Below are 19,309 nucleotides of genomic sequence, written 5' to 3'. Positions count from 1 at the left end.
ACAGCATCAGAACAAGGCCTGCAAGGCCTTGGGTGTGTTTCCAGCCTCCAGGCACCAATTTACTGATACTTGTGACATTTGCAGGTGTTAGGCATCAAGGGGATGAAGTCGCACCTTCTACCCAGGGTTATGGAGCTCCGCGCAGGGTAAGATTTCAGGTTTCACCCCTGGCTGCAGGGGTGAAAACAAAACACTTCGCATACTCAGTAAAGTGCATTTCACTCCTTTACAGTATCAGAACAAGGCCTGCAAGGCCTTGGGCCTACTTCCAGCCTCCTGGCACCAATTTACTGATACTTGTGACATTTGCAGGGGTTAGGCTTCAAGGGGATGAAGCCGCACCTTCTACCCAGGGTTATGGAGCTCCGCGCAGAGTGAGATTTCAGGGTTTACCCCTGGATGGAAGTGTGAACATAAAACACTTCACATACTCAGGAAAGTGTATGTAGCTGCTTTACAGTATCAGAATAAGGCATGCAAGGCCTTGGGCCTACTTCCAGCCTCCTGGCACCAGTTTTACTGATACTTGTGACATTTGCAGGTGTTAGGCATCAAGGGGATGAAGTCGCACCTTCTACCCAGGGTCATGGAGCTCCGCGCAGGGTGAGATTTCAGGGTTCACCCCTGGCTGCAGGTGGGAAAATAAAACACTTCACATACTCAGGAAAGTGTATTTAGCTCCTTTACAGTATCAGAATGAGGCCTGCAAGGCCTTGGGCCTACTTCCAGACTCCTGGCACCAGTTTTACTGATACTTGTGACATTTGCAGGGGTTAGGCTTCAAGGGGATGAAGTCGCACCTTCTACCCAGGGTTATGGAGCTCCGCGCAGGGTGAGATTTCAGGGTTTACCCCTGGATGGAAGTGTGAAAATAAAACACTTCACATACTCAGGAAAGTGTATTAGGTGCTTTACAGTATCAGAATAAGGCCTGCAAGGCCTTGGGCCTACTTCCAGCCTCCTGGCACCAGTTTACTGATACTTGTGACATTTGCAGGGGTTAGGCTTCAAGGGGATGAAGTCGCACCTTCTACCCAGGGTTATGGAGCTCCGCGCAGGGTGAGATTTCAGGGTTTACCCCTGGATGGAAGTGTGAACATAAAACACTTCACATACTCAGGAAAGTGTATGTAGCTGCTTTACAGTATCAGAATAAGGCATGCAAGGCCTTGGGCCTACTTCCAGCCTCCTGGCACCAGTTTTACTGATACTTGTGACATTTGCAGGTGTTAGGCATCAAGGGGATGAAGTCGCACCTTCTACCCAGGGTCATGGAGCTCCGCGCAGGGTGAGATTTCAGGGTTCACCCCTGGCTGCAGGTGGGAAAATAAAACACTTCACATACTCAGGAAAGTGTATTTAGCTCCTTTACAGTATCAGAATGAGGCCTGCAAGGCCGTGTGTGTGTTTCCAGCATCCTGGCACTAGTTTTACTGATACTTTGTGACATTTGCAGGTTTTAGGCTTCAAGGGGATGAAGTCGCACCTTCTACCCAGGTTTATGGAGCTCCGCGCAGGGTAAGATTTCAGGGTTCACCCCAGGCTTGAGCTGAGAAAATAAAACACTTCACATTCTCAGGAAAGTGTTTTTATCTCCTTTCCAGTATCAGAATAGGGCCTGCAAGGCCTTGGGCCTACTTCCAGCCTCCTGGCACCAGTTTTTCTGATACTTGTGACATTTGCAGGTGTTAGGCTTCAAGGGGATGAAGTCGCGCCTTCTACCCAGGGTCATGGAGCTCCGCGCAGGGTAAGATTTCAGGTTTCACCCCTGGCTGCAGGGGTGAAAACAAAACACTTCACAGACTCAGTAAAGTGTATTTAACTCCTTCACAGCATCAGAACAAGGCCTGCAAGGCCTTGGGTGTGTTTCCAGCCTCCAGGCACCAATTTACTGATACTTGTGACATTTGCAGGTGTTAGGCATCAAGGGGATGAAGTCGCACCTTCTACCCAGGGTTATGGAGCTCCGCGCAGGGTAAGATTTCAGGTTTCACCCCTGGCTGCAGGGGTGAAAACAAAACACTTCGCATACTCAGTAAAGTGCATTTCACTCCTTTACAGTATCAGAACAAGGCCTGCAAGGCCTTGGGCCTACTTCCAGCCTCCTGGCACCAATTTACTGATACTTGTGACATTTGCAGGGGTTAGGCTTCAAGGGGATGAAGCCGCACCTTCTACCCAGGGTTATGGAGCTCCGCGCAGAGTGAGATTTCAGGGTTTACCCCTGGATGGAAGTGTGAACATAAAACACTTCACATACTCAGGAAAGTGTATGTAGCTGCTTTACAGTATCAGAATAAGGCATGCAAGGCCTTGGGCCTACTTCCAGCCTCCTGGCACCAGTTTTACTGATACTTGTGACATTTGCAGGTGTTAGGCATCAAGGGGATGAAGTCGCACCTTCTACCCAGGGTCATGGAGCTCCGCGCAGGGTGAGATTTCAGGGTTCACCCCTGGCTGCAGGTGGGAAAATAAAACACTTCACATACTCAGGAAAGTGTATTTAGCTCCTTTACAGTATCAGAATGAGGCCTGCAAGGCCTTGGGCCTACTTCCAGACTCCTGGCACCAGTTTTACTGATACTTGTGACATTTGCAGGGGTTAGGCTTCAAGGGGATGAAGTCGCACCTTCTACCCAGGGTTATGGAGCTCCGCGCAGGGTGAGATTTCAGGGTTTACCCCTGGATGGAAGTGTGAAAATAAAACACTTCACATACTCAGGAAAGTGTATTAGGTGCTTTACAGTATCAGAATAAGGCCTGCAAGGCCTTGGGCCTACTTCCAGCCTCCTGGCACCAGTTTACTGATACTTGTGACATTTGCAGGGGTTAGGCTTCAAGGGGATGAAGTCGCACCTTCTACCCAGGGTTATGGAGCTCCGCGCAGGGTGAGATTTCAGGGTTTACCCCTGGATGGAAGTGTGAACATAAAACACTTCACATACTCAGGAAAGTGTATGTAGCTGCTTTACAGTATCAGAATAAGGCATGCAAGGCCTTGGGCCTACTTCCAGCCTCCTGGCACCAGTTTTACTGATACTTGTGACATTTGCAGGTGTTAGGCATCAAGGGGATGAAGTCGCACCTTCTACCCAGGGTCATGGAGCTCCGCGCAGGGTGAGATTTCAGGGTTCACCCCTGGCTGCAGGTGGGAAAATAAAACACTTCACATACTCAGGAAAGTGTATTTAGCTCCTTTACAGTATCAGAATGAGGCCTGCAAGGCCTTGGGCCTACTTCCAGACTCCTGGCACCAGTTTTACTGATACTTGTGACATTTGCAGGTGTTAGGCTTCAAGGGGATGAAGTCGCACCTTCTACCCAGGTTTATGGAGCTCCGCGCAGGGTAAGATTTCAGGTTTCACCCCCGGCTGCAGGTGTGAAAACAAAACACTTCACAGACTCAGTAAAGTGTATTTAACTCCTTCACAGCATCAAAACAAGGCCTGCAAGGTCTTGGGTGTGTTTCCAGCCTCCAGGCACCAATTTACTGATACTTGTGACATTTGCAGGTGTGAGGCATCATGGGGATGAAGTCGCACCTTCTACCCAGGGTTATGGAGCTCCGCGCAGGGTGAGATTTCAGGGTTCACCCCTGGATGGAAGTGTGAACATAAAACACTTCACATACTCAGGAAAGAGTATTTAGCTGCTTTACAGTATCAGAATAAGGCCTGCAAGGCCTTGGGACTACTTCCAGCCTCCTGGCACCAGTTTTACTGATACTTGTGACATTTGCAGGTGTTAGGCTTCAAGGGGATGAAGTCGCACCTTCTACCCAGGGTCATGGAGCTCCACGCAGGGTAAGATTTCAGGCTTCGCCCCAGGCTGGAGGAGTGAAAATAAAACACATCACATACTCAGGAAAGTGTATTTAACTCCTTTACAGTATCAGAATAAGGCCTGCAAGGCCTTGGGCCTACATCCAGCCTCCTGGCACCAGTTTTACTGATACTTGTGACATTTGTAGTTGTTAGGCTTCAAGGGGATGAAGTCGCGCCTTCTACCCAGGGTCATGGAGCTCCGCGCAGGGTAAGATTTCAGGTTTCACCCCTGGCTGCAGGGGTGAAAACAAAACACTTCACAGACTCAGTAAAGTGTATTTAACTCCTTCACAGCATCAGAACAAGGCCTGCAAGGCCTTGGGTGTGTTTCCAGCCTCCAGGCACCAATTTACTGATACTTGTGACATTTGCAGGTGTTAGGCATCAAGGGGATGAAGTCGCACCTTCTACCCAGGGTTATGGAGCTCCGCGCAGGGTAAGATTTCAGGTTTCACCCCTGGCTGCAGGGGTGAAAACAAAACACTTCGCATACTCAGTAAAGTGCATTTCACTCCTTTACAGTATCAGAACAAGGCCTGCAAGGCCTTGGGCCTACTTCCAGCCTCCTGGCACCAATTTACTGATACTTGTGACATTTGCAGGGGTTAGGCTTCAAGGGGATGAAGCCGCACCTTCTACCCAGGGTTATGGAGCTCCGCGCAGAGTGAGATTTCAGGGTTTACCCCAGGCTGGAGGAGTGAAAATAAAACACTTCACATACTCAGGAAAGTGTATTTATCTCCTTTACAGTATCAGAATAAGGCCTGCAAGTCCTTGGGCCTACTTCGAGCCTCCTGGCACCAGTTTTACTGATACTTGTGACATTTGCAGGTGTTAGGCTTCAAGGGGATGAAGTTGCACCTTCTACCCAGGGTCATGGAGCTCCGCGCAGGGTGAGATTTCAGGGTTCACCCCAGGCTTGAGGTGTGACAATAAAACACTTCACATACTCCGGAAAGTGTAATTAACTCCTTTACCGTATCAGAATAAGGCCTGCAAGGCCTTGGGCCTACTTCCAGCCTCCAGGCACCAGTATTACTGATACTTTGTGACATTTTAAGGTGTTAAGCTTCAAGGGGATGAAGTCACACCTTGTACCCAGTGTCATGGAGCTCCGCGCAGGGTAAGATTTCAGGCTTCACCCCAGGCTGGAGGAGTGAAAATAAAACACTTCACATACTCAGGAAAGTGTATTTAACTCCTTTACAGTATCAGAATAAGGCCTGCAAGGCCTTGGGCCTACTTCCAGCCTCCAGGCACCAGTATTACTGATACTTTGTGACATTTTAAGGTGTTAGGCTTCAAGGGGATGAAGTCGCACCTTGTACCCAGGGTCATGGAGCTCCGCGCAGGGTACGATTTCAGGTTTGGAGGTGTGAACTCCGTTACAGTATCAGAACAAGACCTGCATGGCCTTGGGTGTGTTTCTAGCCTCCAGGCACCAGTTTTACTGATACTTTGTGACCTTTGGAGGAGATAAGCTTCAAGGGGACGTAGTTGCACCTTCTACCCAGGGTTATGGAGCTATGCGCAGGGTGAGATTTCAGGGTTCACCCCTGGCTGGAGGTGTGACTATGTGGATTGTTTTGTTTTCACACCTCCAGCCAGGGGTGAACCCTGAAATCTCACCCTGCGCGGAGCTCCATAACCCTGGGTAGAAGGTGCGACTTCATCCCCTTGAAGCTGTAAACCTCCAAATGTCACAAATATTACTAAAACATGTACCTGGAAGCTAGGGATGGGCCGGAGATCCTGAAGGCTAAGATCTGATACTGTGAATGGTGTTCATGTGCGTTCTGGACTTTGTGAAGTGTTTTGTTTTCTTCCCCTACCTCCATCCAAATTAGCAGCAGGCCTCGATCAGGCTACAGTGCGCAGAATATGATTTCTGGTCTCAGGTCTCCCTCGTGACATACCATTGGATTCAGGAGTGGTCCCCACTCCAGCGATAGGGCTCAGTAGAACAGTGGTAGTCACAGGCCTCACTCTGTACTGTACTATTCAGTTCCGCAGTGGGCCTCCCCGGTCATAGGCTCAGCGTCTGACATACAGTAACTCACTCTGTCTACAGATGTCACCTCAGAGGTACACCTAGCTCCAGCTGTAAAAATCAGCTCAGCAGAGTGCCTCCATGCCGGTACTGGGGTCACCATTTCAGGTGCATTCACACCCTCTGCTCTCACTTGGGGTGTCTTAAAACATGTAGGCCTAACTCGGCCGCCTTCCTTCATTGTGTCACTGTGTATTTATTGTATTGAGTCTGCACCCGCCTCCTCTGGCTCGGCGCTCGGCAGTGAATGCTCTCTGCCTGCATGTGAAGCTGCCAGCACACGGCCGCCTGGTGATGCGTGCGAGGCTGGAGCCAGGGCCGTGCCCCGCTGCTTGTAAGCCCCGAGCCGAGGGTGCCACAGCCGAGGGTGCAGGCGCGCGGGGAGGGCCCCCTGGCCCCCGTGCCAGGGGCTCCCTGGCATTGTTTCCACCCCGCGCTCGGCCGGCGGAGCCCTGTGTTACTTCGGCCCGTTCCAGAACGCGCTCCCCGCGGCCCCCGCAGCCCCACTGTGACGCCACAGGGCCCGCTCCCTGCAGGAGCCCCCTCCCTCCCGCGGGCCGCCGCTCCCGGCCGCAGGAGTCGAGAGAGGACCGGGGAAAAGGGGTCCGGAGCCCGGGATTTCAGGCATGGAGGCGCCCGCCGTCGGGGGAGCGCCGATTCTCCCCGCGGATCACAAGCCAGGGATGAGGGGTGGATCCGAAACGGGGGCAGGCCCGGGAGAGGGCCGAAGCTGGGCTCCTGGTCATGTATGCGTGGAAGCGCGTGTTTAACTGATTGTGTTTTAAAACGTGGATAATCCGAAGGTAGGAAACACAAAAGTCAGCTGGGAGCAAAGAGCCGAGTGTGCCTCGCACAGCCCTGTCTGCTCGGGACCAATCAGAGGCCGGCTCCTCCCTGTATATATTCACGGGGCTCGGGTTTGGGAGGGACATTTCTGTTCAGTGACAGCGCCCGCGCCGAGACTCGCATTACAATGGCCGAAACCGCTCCAGCCGCCGCGGCGCCTCCCGCTGAGGTCGCCCCCAAGAAAAAGCAGCAGAAGAAGACAGCGGGGGCCTCCAAGGCCAAGAAGCCTTCCGGCCCCAGCGTGGCCGATCTGATCCTGAAGGTGGTGACCGCCTCTGCCGAGAGGAAGGGAGTCTCCCTGTCGGCCATGAAGAAGGGGCTGGTCGCCGAGGGCTACGATGTGGACAAGAACAAGAGCCGGGTCAAGGCCTCCCTCAAGAGCCTGGTCAGCAAAGGCGCCCTGGCCCAGCTGAAGGGCACCGGGGCCTCCGGATCCTTCAAGGTGAACAAGAAGCAGCTGGAGGGCAAGAAGGCGGCCAAGAAGGCGGCCGCCAAGACCAAGAAACCAGCGGCCAAGAAAGCTGCCCCTGCCGCCAAGAAGCCCAAAAAGGCTCCCGCGGGGGTCAAGAAGAGCCCGAAGAAGGTCAAGAAGCCTGCGGCAGCAAAGAGCCCCAAGAAGCCCAAGGCTGCCCCCGCCAAGAAGGCTGCCAAGAGCCCAGCGAAAGCCAAGGCGGCGAAGCCCAAAGTGGCCAAGAAAAGCCCTGCCAAGGTAGTCAAACCCAAGGCAGCCAAGCCCAAAGCAGCCAAGCCCAAGAAGGCAGCGCCCAAGAAGAAGTAAGGGCTTGCACCAAGACACTGCAAACACAACGGCTCTTTTAAGAGCCATCCACCCGGTCCAGAAGAGAGCTTGTTCGTCCCCACCCTTGCACCCCGCGTGCACACTTCTCTATAATAATAAACGGCACAGTAAATCCATAGCGCACCTTTCCGCACGCGAGTGCCGTGTGTGATCTTGGTCATGTAAACGGCTCTTTTGGTGCTGCGTGGATTGAAATCTGTGTACCAAATAAAGAAGGGGGTCTGGGAGTTTATTAGACCTCCGTTTATAATAAATGTGAAATAACGTGTGCCTTGGTGCTTTCACTGTATCCGGGCAGATTCGAAGTGGTGTCTGCATAAAGCAGACGATTGTGAACGTGAAATCGAGCGCAGTTAACGGCGGCGTGTTCCAGGGTGACCAAGGGCAGTACACTTATAAAATCCTGGGCTCCTCGCCCAGTTGACCGGGGGCGAGTGGTTCGTGTGACTATGGATGGACACGGAGACAAAGGCTGACCCAAGCGCGGGCTACGGCTCCAACGTACATCATCCAATCGGAGGGTGTCTTTTTCTCCACAGCTCATTGGAGAGACAGGCTGCAGCCTCCGGTTCATTGGCCAATCATTGCACACCGCGGGCTATTTTCAAACGTGGGGCGGTCGCTTCAGCCAACCAGAGCAGCCCTCCGTCTTCGAGTGCATAAATAGGGCTCTTGCCTGCTTGAACTCCATTCTTCCTCGCTTGTCGCTGAGAGAGACCGCTCCCGCCATGGCCCGCACCAAGCAGACAGCCCGCAAGTCCACCGGCGGCAAAGCGCCTCGCAAGCAGCTGGCCACCAAGGCTGCCCGCAAGAGCGCGCCTGCCACCGGCGGCGTCAAGAAGCCTCACCGCTACCGACCCGGCACTGTGGCTCTCCGCGAGATCCGCCGCTACCAGAAGTCCACCGAGCTCCTCATCCGCAAGCTGCCCTTCCAGCGCTTGGTGAGGGAGATCGCCCAGGACTTCAAGACCGACCTGCGCTTCCAGAGCTCCGCCGTCATGGCCCTGCAAGAGGCCAGCGAGGCCTACCTGGTGGGGCTCTTCGAGGACACCAACCTGTGCGCCATCCACGCCAAGAGGGTGACCATCATGCCCAAGGACATCCAGCTGGCCCGTCGTATCCGAGGCGAGAGGGCCTAAGGAGACACGCCGACCCGAACAACCACCACAACGGCTCTTTTAAGGGCCACCACCCTGTCACATACGAGCTTCTCTTATCTGCCATGGCATGTTCTACAGGTTAGGGTGGGTGGGCTGGCTGAGAGTACCACGAGTACTGGGTAACTTATACCGGCACTGGGTGACCAGAGCACTCCGTGTTCACAGTGCACAATCGCATCTTCAATGTGTCCATCGTTTAATAAAGAGCTTTGTTTGGGTGGAGGGTTGTGTTGGGATCCGCTGGTCACAAGCCAGCGCTGTGGGGCATCTGTGCTCCCGGTACATCGGGTTCATGTGTCCGATTTCGGGAGCGCTTGCCCAGGGGCGGATTATTGCCGTTGCCCTTGGTCTTAAAGTACAAACACAACGTGACACCCGCACACACTAAAACTGGTCGCCGAAAACAATAAGCCCGTGGGCTCATTTAACGTCATCGTTACATTACAGTGCTTATGTGACACTTGGTACCAAAGAGAGGGCTCATTCATATAAACAGGTTTATTTAAACAGGCAAAACGGGTTGCCTGCTCCATCGTCCCTCGCTCATTTAACGTCATCGTTACATTACAGTGCTTACGTGAGACTTGGTCCCAAAGAGAGGGCTCATTCATATAAACATGTTTATTAAAAACGGGTTGCCTGCTCCATCGTCCCTCGGTCTGCAGCAAGACCCGTGAGAGCGGGTCTTGTGCGCTCAACATTACCTTTTAAAACACTTATTTCTCCGGTCATAATAGAAGCACATTAGCTCTTAGGGGAGGACGTGGTTGGCCCTTAAAAGAGCCGTTGTGTTAGTTGGGGATGCGCCTCGAAGCCTTACTTGGCGCTGGTGTACTTGGTGACGGCCTTGGTGCCCTCCGACACGGCGTGCTTGGCCAGCTCTCCGGGCAGCAGCAGACGCACTGCGGTCTGGATCTCCCGGGAGGTGATGGTGCGCCGCGAGTTGTAGTGGGCCAGGCGGGAAGCCTCCCCGGCGATGCGCTCGAAGATGTCGTTCACGAAGGAGTTCATGATGCCCATGGCCTTAGAGGAGATGCCGGTGTCCGGGTGCACCTGCTTCATCACTTTGTAAATGTAGATTGCATAGCTTTCCTTCCTGCTCCTCTTGCGCTTCTTCCCGTCCTTCTTGGGCGGCTTGGAGAGCGCTTTCTTGGAGCCCTTCTTGGGAGCCGGCGCGGACTTGGCTGGTTCAGGCATGGTCGACAATCTGCACCGCTTCCTGTGGAGCCGAGAGAAATAAGGCCAGGCGAGCCCGGCACTTGTATTTATAGGCTGGGCGTGTAAAGTAGCTGCTTCTCTGCTCTCCCTTCTCATTGGCAGGCAAAGGCAAGCCCCCCACCTCCTAGTGTACTGCGGTTCTGGGTCTCTGATTGGTGAAACAGAAGCCCTCCTCCCTCCAATGAGAAGTACTATCAGCGCCTAGCTGTCAACCAATCAGACGCACCCGAAGTCTTTATATCGCCGGAGTCGAGCCGAACAGCAGTACTAATCTCTCTGTTGTGTGAGTGAGCCCCTGCATCGATCGCCATGTCTGGACGCGGAAAGCAAGGAGGAAAGGCCCGCGCTAAGGCCAAGACACGCTCTTCCAGAGCCGGGCTCCAGTTCCCCGTGGGCCGTGTGCACAGGTTACTCCGGAAGGGAAGCTACGCCGAGAGGGTGGGCGCCGGTGCCCCCGTCTATTTGGCTGCAGTCCTGGAGTACCTGACCGCTGAGATCCTGGAGCTGGCCGGCAACGCTGCCCGTGACAACAAGAAGACCCGCATCATCCCCAGACACCTCCAGCTGGCCATCCGCAACGACGAGGAGCTGAATAAGCTGCTGGGCCGAGTCACCATCGCCCAGGGAGGAGTCCTGCCCAACATCCAGGCCGTGCTGCTGCCCAAGAAAACCGAGAGCCACAAGGCAGGGGGCAAAGCAAGCAAGTAAAGGCCCGCAGACCACCGTGGAAACACACCCTAAACACAAAGGCTCTTTTCAGGGCCAACCACAGACTCCATCAAAGAGCGTATCCGTGCCAAGGTGTTACTCTGGCAGGCTTCATAGTCGCGGCAGCGCCCGCACCGTCGCTACATAGGAGGGATGCCCAAGCCCTCGGACGGACACATAAATGCTGCCCCCGTCCCAAAACCGAGCTTGAGGCCGACGAGAATAATCTTTTTGTAAAAATAAATAAATACGTGTTTATAGGGGCAGTTTACAGACTTGCCACGACCGGGCCTGACCTGTGGACAGTGTTACGGGGTTGCGGGCGGCCGCACACAGCGGGGTGGTGCCGGTGAGGCCGTTAATGTGTTGGCTCCATTAAAACATTTCAGAGCCTGCTGTTCATAGTGGGAGCGGGCACCGAGCGCCAGGGTTAGGCGGGCCGCGGTGATGAGTGGGGGCCGGGAAGGGAGGCGTGTGTGTGTGCTTGACTGTGATCCGTGCCCCGGCGGCAGCTGCTGAGCCCACGACAAAGAGGCGGCTGGGAGCGCGCTCTTTTTCAAACGGCAACGGCCGCTCCAGCCCCCCGCTCCCTGCAGAGGGCGGTCCAGGGGCGGGCTCCCCCTCGCCTTCCGTTGAGTCACGTGGGCCGCTTGGAGCGCCCTAGCCGGTCCGCCGCAGCTCCTCCATATAAGCAGCCGTCGCTGGCTGTTTCCTCATTTCTGCTCAGTCACAGTACCGACAGGACAACATGTCTGGACGCGGCAAAGGAGGGAAGGGGCTCGGCAAAGGCGGCGCCAAGAGGCACCGCAAGGTGCTCCGGGACAACATCCAGGGCATCACCAAGCCGGCCATTCGCCGCCTGGCGCGCCGTGGCGGGGTCAAGCGCATCTCCGGCCTCATCTACGAGGAGACCCGCGGGGTGCTGAAGGTTTTCCTGGAGAATGTGATCCGGGACGCCGTCACCTACACCGAGCACGCCAAGAGGAAGACCGTCACCGCCATGGATGTCGTTTACGCCCTGAAGCGCCAGGGCCGCACCCTCTACGGATTCGGCGGTTAAACTCTCGACTTGCCCACGGAAAGAAAGAGAAAAAAAAACACCAACCCAAAGGCTCTTTTAAGAGCCGACCACGATGTCATGGGAGAGCTGTATCTATGCACTAGGGATCCCGCAGGGCAGGCCTGCTTTGTAGGCCCACAGCCGGTCGGGTGAGGGGGGCATTTCTCCGAAACCGCCATGCAAGGCACTGTCCTGGGGCCAGGGCACCTTCCTGGAGCCCCGCGTCCATCCTAGTCCCGCCCACGGGGCCCGCTGTCCTGAAGCCCTGTACTGGCCACCTAAGGCGGGTATAGCCCGGCCCAGGGGCCCGCCATTCTGGAGCTCTGTACTTGGGACCTAAGGCGGGTATAGCCCGGCCCGGGGGCCCGCCATCCTGGAGCCCTGGACTGGGGACCCATGGCGAGTTTGGCCCGGCCCAGGGCCGGTCATTTCCCTCGACTATTAAGCCCCCACGTAGTGGGGGCTTACAGAACACGAATGAGGGACAAAGGTTCGAGCTAGCGGCGGCGGCCGCGCGGCCGGCCATCTTGTCGCCGATTTGCGCGACCAGATGGCCCACGGAGCTGCGCGACCAGATGGCCGGGCGGCGGAACGGCCGCGCTACCTCTAACTTTTGTCTCTCGCTCGGGCGCTGTAAGCCCCCACTTCGTGGGGGCTTAATAGTCGGTAAAATAGAGCGTTCCCATGCAGGCCCATGGGGTGTGCGATCCTCATTTTTTTTGTGACCGATTTCGGGACTCTAAGCACCTGTTTTAGTGCTTTTTTTTTTTTATTATTGTTTTGTTGACATTTTGGTTCAAGGGGACCACGGCACTACTTCTACCCGGGGCAATGGAGCTCCACTTCGGGTAACATTTCAGGTTTTCCCCCTCAGCTGGAGATGGGCCCCCCAAAAAAAAAAAAATCGTAATCCTAATAAAATACATATATTTTTATTTTTTTTCACCCAAAAATGAAATAACGTCCTTCACAGTATCTGGTCCATTTTGTAGCCTCCAGTCACCCCTTTAACAATGTTTAAAAAAAAATATAAAAATAAAAATACTAAAATTTTAGGTCAAATGGGACGAAGTCACTTTTTCTACACAGGGTGCTCCAATTGGGGTAATATTTCAGGATTTACCCCTCGACTGGAGGTGGGAAAAATACTTCACTCAAAGGGTACATAAAGCCCTTTACATTATCAGATCCAAGACTTCAGTGTCTCGGGCCCATTTCTAGCCTCCAGGCGCTTGTTTTGTTCTTTTTATGACATTTTGAAATTTACAGGTTTATGGGGACACAGTAGCTCGTTCTACCCAGGGCTATGGAGCTCCGCGCAGGGTAAGATTTCAAGTTTCGCCCCGGGCTGGAGATGTGAAAACGCAACACTTCACATACTCAGCAAAGTGTATTTAACCCCTTTACAGTATCAGAACAAGGCCTTGGGCCTACCTCCAGCCTCCAGGCACCAATTTTACTGATACTTGTGACATTTGCAGGTGTTAGGCTTCAAGGGGATGAAGTCGCACCTTCTACCCAGGGTTATGGAGCTCCGCGCAGGGTAAGATTTCAGGATTCACCCCTGGCTGTGGTGCGAAAATAAAACACTTCACATACTCAGTACAGTCTATTTAACCCTTAACAGTATCAGAACAAGGCCTGCAAGGCCTTGGGCCTACTTCCAGCCTCCTGGCACCAGTTTTACTGATACTTGTGACATTTAAAGGTGTTAGGCTTCAAGGGGATGAAGTCGCACCTTCTACCCAGGGTTATGGAGCTCCGCGCAGGGTAAGATTTCAGGTTTCACCCCTGGCTGCAGGGGTGAAAACAAAACACTTCACAGACTCAGTAAAGTGTATTTAACTCCTTCACAGCATCAGAACAAGGCCTGCAAGGCCTTGGGTGTGTTTCCAGCCTCCAGGCACCAATTTACTGATACTTGTGACATTTGCAGGGGTTAGGCTTCAAGGGGATGAAGCCGCACCTTCTACCCAGGGTTATGGAGCTCCGCGCAGGGTGAGATTTCAGGGTTTACCCCCGGATGGAAGTGTGAAAATAAAACACTTCACATACTCAGGAAAGTGTATTTAGCTGCTTTACAGTATCAGAATAAGGCCTGCAAGGTCTTGGGTGTGTTTCCAGCCTCCAGGCACCAATTTACTGATACTTGTGACATTTGCAGGTGTGAGGCATCATGGGGATGAAGTCGCACCTTCTACCCAGGGTTATGGAGCTCCGCGCAGGGTGAGATTTCAGGGTTCACCCCTGGATGGAAGTGTGAACATAAAACACTTCACATACTCAGGAAAGAGTATTTAGCTGCTTTACAGTATCAGAATAAGGCCTGCAAGGCCTTGGGACTACTTCCAGCCTCCTGGCACCAGTTTTACTGATACTTGTGACATTTGCAGGTGTTAGGCTTCAAGGGGATGAAGTCGCACCTTCTACCCAGGGTCATGGAGCTCCACGCAGGGTAAGATTTCAGGCTTCGCCCCAGGCTGGAGGAGTGAAAATAAAACACATCACATACTCAGGAAAGTGTATTTAACTCCTTTACAGTATCAGAATAAGGCCTGCAAGGCCTTGGGCCTACATCCAGCCTCCTGGCACCAGTTTTACTGATACTTGTGACATTCGTAGTTGTTAGGCTTCAAGGGGATGAAGTCGCGCCTTCTAACCAGGGTCATGGAGCTCCGCGCAGGGTAAGATTTCAGGTTTCACCCCTGGCTGCAGGGGTGAAAACAAAACACTTCACAGACTCAGTAAAGTGTATTTAACTCCTTCACAGCATCAGAACAAGGCCTGCAAGGCCTTGGGTGTGTTTCCAGCCTCCAGGCACCAATTTACTGATACTTGTGACATTTGCAGGTGTTAGGCATCAAGGGGATGAAGTCGCACCTTCTACCCAGGGTTATGGAGCTCCGCGCAGGGTAAGATTTCAGGTTTCACCCCTGGCTGCAGGGGTGAAAACAAAACACTTCGCATACTCAGTAAAGTGCATTTCACTCCTTTACAGTATCAGAACAAGGCCTGCAAGGCCTTGGGCCTACTTCCAGCCTCCTGGCACCAATTTACTGATACTTGTGACATTTGCAGGGGTTAGGCTTCAAGGGGATGAAGCCGCACCTTCTACCCAGGGTTATGGAGCTCCGCGCAGAGTGAGATTTCAGGGTTTACCCCTGGATGGAAGTGTGAACATAAAACACTTCACATACTCAGGAAAGTGTATGTAGCTGCTTTACAGTATCAGAATAAGGCATGCAAGGCCTTGGGCCTACTTCCAGCCTCCTGGCACCAGTTTTACTGATACTTGTGACATTTGCAGGTGTTAGGCATCAAGGGGATGAAGTCGCACCTTCTACCCAGGGTCATGGAGCTCCGCGCAGGGTGAGATTTCAGGGTTCACCCCTGGCTGCAGGTGGGAAAATAAAACACTTCACATACTCAGGAAAGTGTATTTAGCTCCTTTACAGTATCAGAATGAGGCCTGCAAGGCCTTGGGCCTACTTCCAGACTCCTGGCACCAGTTTTACTGATACTTGTGACATTTGCAGGGGTTAGGCTTCAAGGGGATGAAGTCGCACCTTCTACCCAGGGTTATGGAGCTCCGCGCAGGGTGAGATTTCAGGGTTTACCCCTGGATGGAAGTGTGAAAATAAAACACTTCACATACTCAGGAAAGTGTATTAGGTGCTTTACAGTATCAGAATAAGGCCTGCAAGGCCTTGGGCCTACTTCCAGCCTCCTGGCACCAGTTTACTGATACTTGTGACATTTGCAGGGGTTAGGCTTCAAGGGGATGAAGTCGCACCTTCTACCCAGGGTTATGGAGCTCCGCGCAGGGTGAGATTTCAGGGTTTACCCCTGGATGGAAGTGTGAACATAAAACACTTCACATACTCAGGAAAGTGTATGTAGCTGCTTTACAGTATCAGAATAAGGCATGCAAGGCCTTGGGCCTACTTCCAGCCTCCTGGCACCAGTTTTACTGATACTTGTGACATTTGCAGGTGTTAGGCATCAAGGGGATGAAGTCGCACCTTCTACCCAGGGTCATGGAGCTCCGCGCAGGGTGAGATTTCAGGGTTCACCCCTGGCTGCAGGTGGGAAAATAAAACACTTCACATACTCAGGAAAGTGTATTTAGCTCCTTTACAGTATCAGAATGAGGCCTGCAAGGCCGTGTGTGTGTTTCCAGCATCCTGGCACTAGTTTTACTGATACTTTGTGACATTTGCAGGTTTTAGGCTTCAAGGGGATGAAGTCGCACCTTCTACCCAGGTTTATGGAGCTCCGCGCAGGGTAAGATTTCAGGGTTCACCCCAGGCTTGAGCTGAGAAAATAAAACACTTCACATTCTCAGGAAAGTGTTTTTATCTCCTTTCCAGTATCAGAATAGGGCCTGCAAGGCCTTGGGCCTACTTCCAGCCTCCTGGCACCAGTTTTTCTGATACTTGTGACATTTGCAGGTGTTAGGCTTCAAGGGGATGAAGTCGCGCCTTCTACCCAGGGTCATGGAGCTCCGCGCAGGGTAAGATTTCAGGTTTCACCCCTGGCTGCAGGGGTGAAAACAAAACACTTCACAGACTCAGTAAAGTGTATTTAACTCCTTCACAGCATCAGAACAAGGCCTGCAAGGCCTTGGGTGTGTTTCCAGCCTCCAGGCACCAATTTACTGATACTTGTGACATTTGCAGGTGTTAGGCATCAAGGGGATGAAGTCGCACCTTCTACCCAGGGTTATGGAGCTCCGCGCAGGGTAAGATTTCAGGTTTCACCCCTGGCTGCAGGGGTGAAAACAAAACACTTCGCATACTCAGTAAAGTGCATTTCACTCCTTTACAGTATCAGAACAAGGCCTGCAAGGCCTTGGGCCTACTTCCAGCCTCCTGGCACCAATTTACTGATACTTGTGACATTTGCAGGGGTTAGGCTTCAAGGGGATGAAGCCGCACCTTCTACCCAGGGTTATGGAGCTCCGCGCAGAGTGAGATTTCAGGGTTTACCCCTGGATGGAAGTGTGAACATAAAACACTTCACATACTCAGGAAAGTGTATGTAGCTGCTTTACAGTATCAGAATAAGGCATGCAAGGCCTTGGGCCTACTTCCAGCCTCCTGGCACCAGTTTTACTGATACTTGTGACATTTGCAGGTGTTAGGCATCAAGGGGATGAAGTCGCACCTTCTACCCAGGGTCATGGAGCTCCGCGCAGGGTGAGATTTCAGGGTTCACCCCTGGCTGCAGGTGGGAAAATAAAACACTTCACATACTCAGGAAAGTGTATTTAGCTCCTTTACAGTATCAGAATGAGGCCTGCAAGGCCTTGGGCCTACTTCCAGACTCCTGGCACCAGTTTTACTGATACTTGTGACATTTGCAGGGGTTAGGCTTCAAGGGGATGAAGTCGCACCTTCTACCCAGGGTTATGGAGCTCCGCGCAGGGTGAGATTTCAGGGTTTACCCCTGGATGGAAGTGTGAAAATAAAACACTTCACATACTCAGGAAAGTGTATTAGGTGCTTTACAGTATCAGAATAAGGCCTGCAAGGCCTTGGGCCTACTTCCAGCCTCCTGGCACCAGTTTACTGATACTTGTGACATTTGCAGGGGTTAGGCTTCAAGGGGATGAAGTCGCACCTTCTACCCAGGGTTATGGAGCTCCGCGCAGGGTGAGATTTCAGGGTTTACCCCTGGATGGAAGTGTGAACATAAAACACTTCACATACTCAGGAAAGTGTATGTAGCTGCTTTACAGTATCAGAATAAGGCATGCAAGGCCTTGGGCCTACTTCCAGCCTCCTGGCACCAGTTTTACTGATACTTGTGACATTTGCAGGTGTTAGGCATCAAGGGGATGAAGTCGCACCTTCTACCCAGGGTCATGGAGCTCCGCGCAGGGTGAGATTTCAGGGTTCACCCCTGGCTGCAGGTGGGAAAATAAAACACTTCACATACTCAGGAAAGTGTATTTAGCTCCTTTACAGTATCAGAATGAGGCCTGCAAGGCCGTGTGTGTGTTTCCAGCATCCTGGCACTAGTTTTACTGATACTTTGTGACATTTGCAGGTTTTAGGCTTCAAGGGGATGAAGTCGCACCTTCTACCCAGGTTTATGGAGCTCCGCGCAGGGTAAGATTTCAGGGTTCACCCCAGGCTTGAGCTGAGAAAATAAAACACTTCACATTCTCAGGAAAGTGTTTTTATCTCCTTTCCAGTATCAGAATAGGGCCTGCAAGGCCTTGGGCCTACTTCCAGCCTCCTGGCACCAGTTTTTCTGATACTTGTGACATTTGCAGGTGTTAGGCTTCAAGGGGATGAAGTCGCGCCTTCTACCCAGGGTCATGGAGCTCCGCGCAGGGTAAGATTTCAGGTTTCACCCCTGGCTGCAGGGGTGAAAACAAAACACTTCACAGACTCAGTAAAGTGTATTTAACTCCTTCACAGCATCAGAACAAGGCCTGCAAGGCCTTGGGTGTGTTTCCAGCCTCCAGGCACCAATTTACTGATACTTGTGACATTTGCAGGTGTTAGGCATCAAGGGGATGAAGTCGCACCTTCTACCCAGGGTTATGGAGCTCCGCGCAGGGTAAGATTTCAGGTTTCACCCCTGGCTGCAGGGGTGAAAACAAAACACTTCGCATACTCAGTAAAGTGCATTTCACTCCTTTACAGTATCAGAACAAGGCCTGCAAGGCCTTGGGCCTACTTCCAGCCTCCTGGCACCAATTTACTGATACTTGTGACATTTGCAGGGGTTAGGCTTCAAGGGGATGAAGCCGCACCTTCTACCCAGGGTTATGGAGCTCCGCGCAGAGTGAGATTTCAGGGTTTACCCCTGGATGGAAGTGTGAACATAAAACACTTCACATACTCAGGAAAGTGTATGTAGCTGCTTTACAGTATCAGAATAAGGCATGCAAGGCCTTGGGCCTACTTCCAGCCTCCTGGCACCAGTTTTACTGATACTTGTGACATTTGCAGGTGTTAGGCATCAAGGGGATGAAGTCGCACCTTCTACCCAGGGTCATGGAGCTCCGCGCAGGGTGAGATTTCAGGGTTCACCCCTGGCTGCAGGTGGGAAAATAAAACACTTCACATACTCAGGAAAGTGTATTTAGCTCCTTTACAGTATCAGAATGAGGCCTGCAAGGCCTTGGGCCTACTTCCAGACTCCTGGCACCAGTTTTACTGATACTTGTGACATTTGCAGGGGTTAGGCTTCAAGGGGATGAAGTCGCACCTTCTACCCAGGGTTATGGAGCTCCGCGCAGGGTGAGATTTCAGGGTTTACCCCTGGATGGAAGTGTGAAAATAAAACACTTCACATACTCAGGAAAGTGTATTAGGTGCTTTACAGTATCAGAATAAGGCCTGCAAGGCCTTGGGCCTACTTCCAGCCTCCTGGCACCAGTTTACTGATACTTGTGACATTTGCAGGGGTTAGGCTTCAAGGGGATGAAGTCGCACCTTCTACCCAGGGTTATGGAGCTCCGCGCAGGGTGAGATTTCAGGGTTTACCCCTGGATGGAAGTGTGAACATAAAACACTTCACATACTCAGGAAAGTGTATGTAGCTGCTTTACAGTATCAGAATAAGGCATGCAAGGCCTTGGGCCTACTTCCAGCCTCCTGGCACCAGTTTTACTGATACTTGTGACAT

The 19,309-nt window shown here is 52.5% G+C and overlaps 3 protein-coding genes and 1 pseudogene across 3 annotated transcripts; 3 read left to right on the top strand and 1 right to left on the bottom strand.

Annotated features, from left to right (window-relative positions):
• The first annotated feature begins 6,847 nt into the window (after positions 1–6,847).
• On the top strand, positions 6,848–7,791 carry LOC146768906 (histone H1.3-like). Its single transcript, XM_085640602.1, has one exon. It carries the CDS (start codon positions 6,848–6,850, stop codon positions 7,496–7,498), a length of 651 nt encoding a protein of 216 aa, XP_085496728.1. The 3' UTR covers positions 7,499–7,791.
• Positions 7,792–7,946: 155 nt separating this feature from the next.
• Positions 7,947–8,687, top strand: LOC146768905 (histone H3). Its single transcript, XM_085640603.1, has one exon. The coding sequence runs from the start codon at positions 8,248–8,250 to the stop codon at positions 8,656–8,658; it is 411 nt and encodes a 136-aa protein (XP_085496729.1). The 5' UTR covers positions 7,947–8,247; the 3' UTR covers positions 8,659–8,687.
• Positions 8,688–8,716: 29 nt separating this feature from the next.
• LOC146768904 (histone H2B 1.2-like) lies at positions 8,717–10,215 on the bottom strand. Its single transcript, XM_085640601.1, has one exon. The coding sequence runs from the start codon at positions 9,991–9,993 to the stop codon at positions 9,496–9,498; it is 498 nt and encodes a 165-aa protein (XP_085496727.1). The 5' UTR covers positions 9,994–10,215; the 3' UTR covers positions 8,717–9,495.
• LOC146768903 (uncharacterized) lies at positions 10,207–12,062 on the top strand (annotated as a pseudogene).
• The last annotated feature ends 7,247 nt before the right edge of the window (positions 12,063–19,309 follow it).

Source organism: Triturus cristatus, unplaced genomic scaffold (assembly GCF_964204655.1).
Source record: "Triturus cristatus unplaced genomic scaffold, aTriCri1.1 SCAFFOLD_292, whole genome shotgun sequence".
In the NCBI taxonomy this organism is placed as follows: Eukaryota; Metazoa; Chordata; class Amphibia; order Caudata; family Salamandridae; genus Triturus; species Triturus cristatus.
The sequence above is the reverse complement of the archived record's forward strand: the minus strand, read 5'-3'. Positions and strand labels throughout refer to the sequence as shown.